The 7,749-nt window shown below is 41.9% G+C and overlaps 1 protein-coding gene across 1 annotated transcript in view; it reads right to left on the minus strand.

Moving 5' to 3' along the window:
* Positions 1-295: 295 nt before the first annotated feature.
* The window catches only part of MUSK (muscle associated receptor tyrosine kinase), a 62,632-nt gene continuing 55,178 nt past the window's right edge, over positions 296-7,749 (minus strand). The window contains exons 15-16 of the mRNA XM_085307868.1: positions 7,359-7,507; positions 296-5,088 (exon numbers count right to left, since the gene is read on the minus strand). Of these exons, the coding sequence (XP_085163994.1) occupies positions 4,412-5,088; positions 7,359-7,507 (826 nt within the window). The 3' untranslated portion in view covers positions 296-4,411. The remainder of the gene's footprint in view (positions 5,089-7,358; positions 7,508-7,749) is intronic.

Consider the following 7,749-nt stretch of genomic DNA (forward strand, 5'->3'; position numbering starts at 1 on the left):
AAGGAAAAATGACCAAGAGAATGACATCAGTGTTGCTTTCGTAATACCATACTACCTGTTCTCAAAATGTTATTTGGTACAGGAGAAGGATTATGAGCATAGGTAACAAGCTAGTTTTGCCACATGCCTTGATCTGAAAAGTCTATGTGAATTTTTAACTGCAGTTGCATTCTGACAATCATTCTGCAACCATTCTGACAGTAAAGCTGTAATAAAGTTTTTCTGCTAACACAGAGTAAGTGCAGTGCTGAAGGAGGAAGAGGGCAGAAAGCCAAGAATTAGTTTTATCCTTTCCTGGTATCTCTTTATTTTATAAAATATTACACACATGAGTTACACAAGTTGAGACAATGTAAAACGTACATCTCTGCTTGGGATGTCATTCAGAACCATCATTCACGAAGTATGTATCCAAATAATCACAGAATAACAGGTATATACCGCCTTAGAGATCAAACTATTATGTTTAGTCCCCAAAATATCTGAGAGGCAATTCTTTTAACCCAAATTTATACCATATTGCAGGCAGTATCCAATAAAGATAGGATTTATCATTTAAAATGCATTTTAAATGCAGCCATTAAATATACCCATGAAAACATCGGTGGATTTCTGTGCTGTTTGGTTGATGAAATTGTCATCATTTGTCATCTAGGATACAGCTTTACATATGCTACAAAGGCTCTAGGCAGGACACTTGCAGAAGGAATAGTTACACCATATGTGCTGTGAATCCACTTCTCTTAGGGATTCTCACCCTATGTGACAGTGACTGCAAGACTCCCTTTGCAATCAATGGGAATGGGAACTGACTTTCCAAAAATGCTTATTTTTGGTTCACTTACTTTCTCTCTATGAGTATGTAAATGCAAACTAGAGATGGCAAAATAATTTTACTTCTAGATTTTTGAATAACAACCTTTGTTTTCCTCCTCTACCCACAGTTTACTCCCATTCACAACAATTTTGAGTTACGTAATTGCTATACAAAACAGCATGTAAATCTCTTAACTAGGACATTGTATAACATGTACATTTACGGAAGCAGAACTCTCAAACAAAAGGTGGAGGGGAGTTGTGAAAGAGGCAAATTTTGAAAGCTATTCAACTTTCAGCAAGCTGAAAAACACACACAGGAGGAGTCTCTTGCAGAAAAATCCAGCCATATATCAAGGCAAGAGAAGATCTATCTACCATTGAATCCTCAAAGAAAGCACCATTTAGGTGCTAAGCTCTTCCRCTGTATCATGACACAGGAGTGATTATCATCTTTGGAGAGTATATTACAGATTGCTGCTCTATGAGATGATCTTGAAATGATCTTTTTCCCCAAGTAGCACAGGAACCATTTTCCATCTCTAGCTACAGTCACTACCTACCACACATCTCAATCTGTGCTTACAATGCAAAGACTGAGATGCTGGGCAAGGAAAGCCCATTTTCCACTCTTCAGTAACTACCAGCCCATGCCAACTGGTCAGGGCCTGAACTGTCATCACCAAGGGGAAGCTCTGGYTAGGAGACTGCAATAAAAATGGTTATTCTTCTAAGTTTGTGGGAATCTCTTGCACACAGAGGAAGCAAGGGGAACTTTACAGCATGCACTGTTGTAGGTATTTAACATCAGAAGCTGCATCCAACATTTAAACAAGGAAACTCTGTTCTGTGTTCAAAGCCATCCAGCTGGGGGAAATGAGGGCAAATCACTACAGCTAGCACTGGGATCTTAGAAGGCAGAAGTGCAAACTGTCCTCCAGGCTTTAAAGGGGTTGATTTGTTCAAATYAGCATGTTACATACACTCTCCACAAATCTGTTATTGGCACTGTCAGTGTAACCTTTCAGGTGAGGAGAAGGCGCTGGTTTCCTAGGAGTATTTAWGCTGGATCCACACTGCTGTTTCACATTCAGGCCTGAGCCTGGCCTCTCTAAAGGGCATGATAAAATCCTTGCTGCCCTGAGCACTCCAATTGACAATGCAGACTGGGGCCACTGTGGCAAGTGGCAATAGAGAYGCACAGGCTGAGAAAGTCCCTGCTTCAATGCCATTCAGGTCTAACTTGGTAAAACAGGCAAAAAGTGGAAGGCAGGAAGAAGCAGCCTCTTTCTTACAACTGTAGGAAAACTGAATTGCACAAAGATGATGTGACTTGTGTTCAGTTGCTCAAAAAGTGGGTGGCAGATGAAAGAAAACTAAAGCCAACTCTTAAGATTGTAAGTGCACCCTTGTGTAGAGTGATGAAGATGGAGCCAAATATGTGAGGTTCAGYTCAGCAGCAGAGTCCTCCTGCCCTTGGGCAGCTGCTGCAGGCACATCTGCCTGATCTGGGACATTGCTCCCAGTGACAACGGTGCATGTGAGGAGCCAAAGAATGTGCAAGGCACAATTTAAGTAGGCCATAATTTGGTATCAGCATGTCCCAAAGGCTTTTAGATCTGTGTTCACTCACGTACTGTGAGAAGGGACAGGGRTATCCTGTGACTGTCTGCAGGAAACTCCAGCCCCAGGGACGCTGTTGCTTATTCCTACTACTGTACTGCAGGGATGACAGTACATCTTTGCCAGGTAGGTGACAAAATACAATATGATGAAGACTATGAGATGCTCAGAAAGTGGTAATAGGGGCTATGTAAGGAGCTGCAGTAATTATTCTATTTGAATACAGGATGTTGGGGCTCTTAGGCTTTGTTTTTTTTCAGTATCCAGATTTCAGTAAGGTGTTCTGTAATGGAAGAACTTCTAAATGAGTAAGACAGCACTGGTCATTTTGTGCTCAGTGCTCACACATCCAAACATTACTAGTATTTCAATGTTTTACAGCAAAGGTAGAGTTTCCTCTTGTTCTTCCCACTATTCAGTTAATTGTAAGCTCTCTGGTTTGAGTGAAATAGATACCAGTGGTCTGAAAACATTAAGCTGTGCTGTTGTGGCCACAACTATAATGCCCAGAATGATGGTTATTTTTAAAATAGAAACCAAAAGATTATGACATATAGAAGAGATGATTAGCTCACATCACAGGAAAATACAGGAGAAAGTGGATTTTGGACCACCTGTAACCAAGGCAGTGTCCTTCATCTTGTGTTTGTTCCAGTCTGCAACACTTACTCTGTAAAGTGTGGACTCCTATTTTTGTCCACRCTCCTCTAACTGGCATGTTAACTCTGAAGGCCACTGATAACACACAYTAGCCTTAATTACTAAAAAAGAACAGGACCTACCATGTTCTCTAAAAAGAAAGCATATTTTCTCACTAAGTGGTATGTGACACCAGTTATATGTGACTGATGCTTCACACATTTGTGCAAGTTTCAAATATAGAAGCTGCATTTTGCCCAGCTCTTGTTTCAGGGAGAACTGTAGTGCAGCCAGAGGGAACGAAATATACCTGAGAGAAATCATGGGTCCACAGACCAGATCCTCAAGCTGAATCTATCCCTTAGCACCGAATGTCTTTGTTGCAAGAGGGAGGCAGGGAAAATTGGATTTTATGTCTGAGACAAAGTTTTGGGTGAGATCTTGGCAAAAATCAAATAAGTTATCTCTGAACCTCACTACGTGCTTCTTTCTTTTGAAAATGTAAGGCTTTGTGCTTAAGGGACTTTGCTCATCTCTATAACATGTTACACCGGCCACTGTTGGTGCTCCTTTGGGGTCCTGTTTTTTTCTGTTAGTCATGTTCCTGAGTGCCAAAGAGAAGGAGAAAATCAAAAGGAAAAAGTAAGTTGGCTATGGCTTCAGAAACATCCTTTTTTTTTAATAAAAGTGAATATGCCAAAATAAAATAGTATAAAAAAATCCAAAAAAGGCTTGTCTTCTGTGATTTTTTTTCCCAAGATGATAGTCGAAAACCTATGAGAAAAGGTAAAAGCCAAGTGCATAAATGCAAAAGTACATGAATAGAATTGCTAGGAAGGGAAGTGCAGATATCAAAATGTTGGTCTGCTTTTCTGGGAGAACTGTTTGCTCCTGCACATTCCAAATATAAGCACTGAGTTAGCAAGGCCAGGATCATCTCTAATCTGAAAGAGATCAGGCATTGTGACTGGAAATTAGTCTTACAGTATGGAAGATATAGTCCACCTTAGGGAGATACAATCTAAACTTTTTGCTTGATGGAGGAACAAGCTGTTTCGACTCTTCCTAAAGCACTCTCCCTTCAGTGTAGCCATGGCTCATAGACACCCATTCGAGCACAGTTTCTTTCCTTTCCCTTTGGCAGATTAAGTGTGTTTGGCCTGGCTCTGCAGTAAGGGCTCCTTGCGCAGAGCTGCAGCTCAGGAGTCTGCTCTCCACAGGTTGAATTGCATCAGACCATGAGACTTGAGTCGMACTGCTCACATTGATGGCTGCTCACGTGGTGCCGCCAATGCAGGGGACAGAGGAGAAAGTGCCTTCCCGCGTGCACCCATCAGACCTGCGCAGCAGCCACTGCCCTCTCATACATGCGCTCCAAGATGCGGTGGATGCTGGCAAAGCTTGGCCGGTCAGAGGGCAGCTTGCTCCAACACAGGCGCATCAGGTTGTAGAGCTCCAGGGGACAGTTGTCAGGGCAGGAGAGGACATTGCCGTCCCTCACATAGTAGATGACCTCCTCATGAGCCATCCCATAGTAGGGCTGCATGCCATAGGAGAAGATCTCCCACAGCACCACCCCATAGGCCCACACATCGGACTCTGTGGTGTAGCGGTTGTAGAAAATGGACTCAGGGGGCATCCAGCGAATGGGAATGGCATCATTCTCATTCGCTTTATAATAGTCTGCTGAATACATGTTCCTCGAGAGACCAAAATCGGCAATTTTGACTACCATGTTCTCCCCCACCAAGCAATTCCTGGTGGCCAAATCCCGGTGCACAAACTTGCGCTCGGAGAGGTAGGCCATGCCAGCAGCCACCTGCTTGGCAATGCAGAGCTGGCTGGTGCAGCAAAGGGCCAGGGGGTTGGAGAGACGGAGCCGCGTGTCCAGGCTGCCATGCACCAGGCTGCAGAGGTTGCGCGGGGAGCGGTCACGCAGGTATTCGTTAAGATCCCCGTAGGCCATGTATTCAAACAGCAGGCACATCGGTTTCCCAACAGCACACACACCTGAAAGGAAACAGATGCACCACACAGGACTTTTGGAGAGCAAAGGGAAAAAAAAGAACTTACACCAACAGGAGATTTTCAAGGAATGCATGTGGGGGCAGAGGAAAAGGTGAGGCATACCACCTTTAACCTCCATCAGGTTTCTGCCTTTGAAACTCCCTCAGCCAGTGACCTAATGCTGAGCTCTGTAAGAGATGCTAAYCAAATCATGCAGCTGCCTTATTTATCTGTATCTAATTAAGAGCCCAGTTCTAGTTAAATTGGCATTAACAGGAATCTCGCATTTTCCCAGATGCAACTGGAAGGTCATGCTTCCAAGAAGCAATCTTTTTAGTCCTGACTACTGTATTTTTTAATAGATTTTTATTGTAGTTATTGCATTCATACTGCTATGGATATAGGAGCTACACATATACAGGTAGACTTCAGGAATAATCAGGAAAAGCATTTTCAGGCCCATGCTCAAGAGTTCAATGGTATACTTGAAAAACAAGGACACCTCTACCCCAAATTTCTCTGTGTTTTTGAAAACAGCACATGTAAAAATGTGCTTTGCAGAAATTACTTTATGTAAAACATATGAAAGAAAGGGAGAGAGAAAAATAAAGAGATAGAAAGAAAGAGAAAGCAAGAGCGAAAGTGGAAGAGAGAGACAGAAAAGAGTAGAGCAGAGCAGAGGAGTCTGCATCCGTACAAGGCTCCGCTCTCACCATGCAGTAGGACTGCTGTGACTCAAATGCAGCTGATGAAAGTKTGTTCATCTGTAGGAAAGTGTTTGGCTTGCTTTTCTCTAAGTTTTCTAATGGSTTACTCCTGTGTTTCAGACCAGGAACACCAGTTGTTAGATGCATATAATAAACATATCTTATACGAGAACATGGAACAGAAGAGCCTTTCCTCTCTGCATTATTTTTTCGGGTGTGTGCAAAGATCACCAACGGAATATATAAATTTCCAAACCCAATTTTTAACCAGTTGCAGTAAACACACAGTGATACTAAACCAGTTTTAGAGGTAGGCAAAAAAAATGTGTTATTTGCATACCTGTTACTAACTTATCTACTACCAAAAGGCAACATTTAAAGAGCATGTGTTTTCCTTTCTTAGGGCCATCATTTAGCAACTGGGATCCAACTTGTTGTGAAATAGAAAATTCTTTTTGATGATCTACCACTCAAATCTTTGAGAAAAAAATGACAGCTGTTACCGGTGTGATAACGTCAGGTCCTGACAAGCATGAGGGGCGTATGCAAAAGCTTTATTGTCTAAGTTGTGTTCAAAAAACATGGCTATTTCGCCACACCCCATAATAAGAAACTATCTTATTTCTGTCCCTTTACCCTTTCCTGATTTAAAATGTGTTGACAATAAACAGGATGTTTATTCCAGTTTAGGGTACTTCCTGCTTTTCTTCTCTGTTGCTGAAGAACTTGTATTAATCCAGCTTTCCCCAAACCAGGATTTATATATTTCCAAACTTCGGGGAGCAAAGTAGGAGTATTTCTCCTACTGAAGTAAATAAAGACCCCAATCGTTTGTCCACAAGGATCAGATCTGCCTACAACTTACAGCAGGATTGCTAGGTGAAGATGGCTATTGACATCTACTTCAGTCAGAAACTGAAAATCTACTGAAATAAAACCCGGTAAGCACTTTCTTAACAGAAGAATGACCTAATAGCAGAGCTATGGAGCCAAGACTTTCTAAAAAGCCCAATAAACTAGGGTTTCCTTTCAGCCGAGAAGGGAGGGGAAGGAAAAGGCTGTTTTTGTGGTTGAGGTTTTATTTTTCATTTGTGTCATTATGTTTTTATTGCTAGTGCGTGTTCAGATATCATAATAGTAAGTGGGACCCATAAAACTAACAAGACTTGTACCTCTTTCTTTTTAAATACCGACAAAATAAATCACAGCTCCAACAAGCTTCTGTGTTCCCTGTAAGACATTTGTGCCAATGCTATATAAATTGGCAGCATGGTCAGGGGTATATTCTGATATAAGAAGAGGAGGGTTTATTATAATGCCCCATCCTCTTAATAGCATAAAATCTACATTTTGAGTCTTGTGCCAGTACAGAATTCAACAGATCATGCAGTGGCACATAGAGAAGTTTTTCTCTTTTACAAAAGGCATTTTTTCTTGTATAAGAGACCAACATTGCCTTTTGCATTGAGTCTTAGCTGTGCTTACATGTTCAACTCTGTACCCTAAAAGGAGCTCCACCGGATTCATAGAGGGGTATATCCCACAGTAGGACAGCTGTTCAGATACCTAAAAGTTTGACAATATTCGGATTGTCAAATTCTGCCATGAGGGCTGCCTCCCTCTGAAAGTCAGCTTGCATGTCCGCAGACGCTTCCTCCTTTAGCATTTTCACTGCCACCATAGTGAAAGGCTCATAAGGCAGCAGTCCTGGAGCCCTAGAGGGACAATGAAAAAATAAAGATATCAATGAGAGACGCATGCAAAGAAAATGTTTTCTGTTTGTGTTGAAATCACAGGCTGAAAGGAAAAAAATGTTGCAAGTCCTCAGCACTAACTGAAGGAACATGAAAGACCAACCCCCTCACCCCCTTGGGCCTATCTACAAGGCACAATACAGAGGTATTTAACTTAGTTCAGGGAGAACTAAATCCAGTATAGCTCTTTCTGATTACTATTT

The sequence above is a fragment of the Rhea americana genome, unplaced genomic scaffold, assembly GCF_003343005.1.
Source record: "Rhea americana isolate MKP2758 unplaced genomic scaffold, rheAme1 scaffold_267, whole genome shotgun sequence".
In the NCBI taxonomy this organism is placed as follows: domain Eukaryota; kingdom Metazoa; phylum Chordata; class Aves; order Rheiformes; family Rheidae; genus Rhea; species Rhea americana.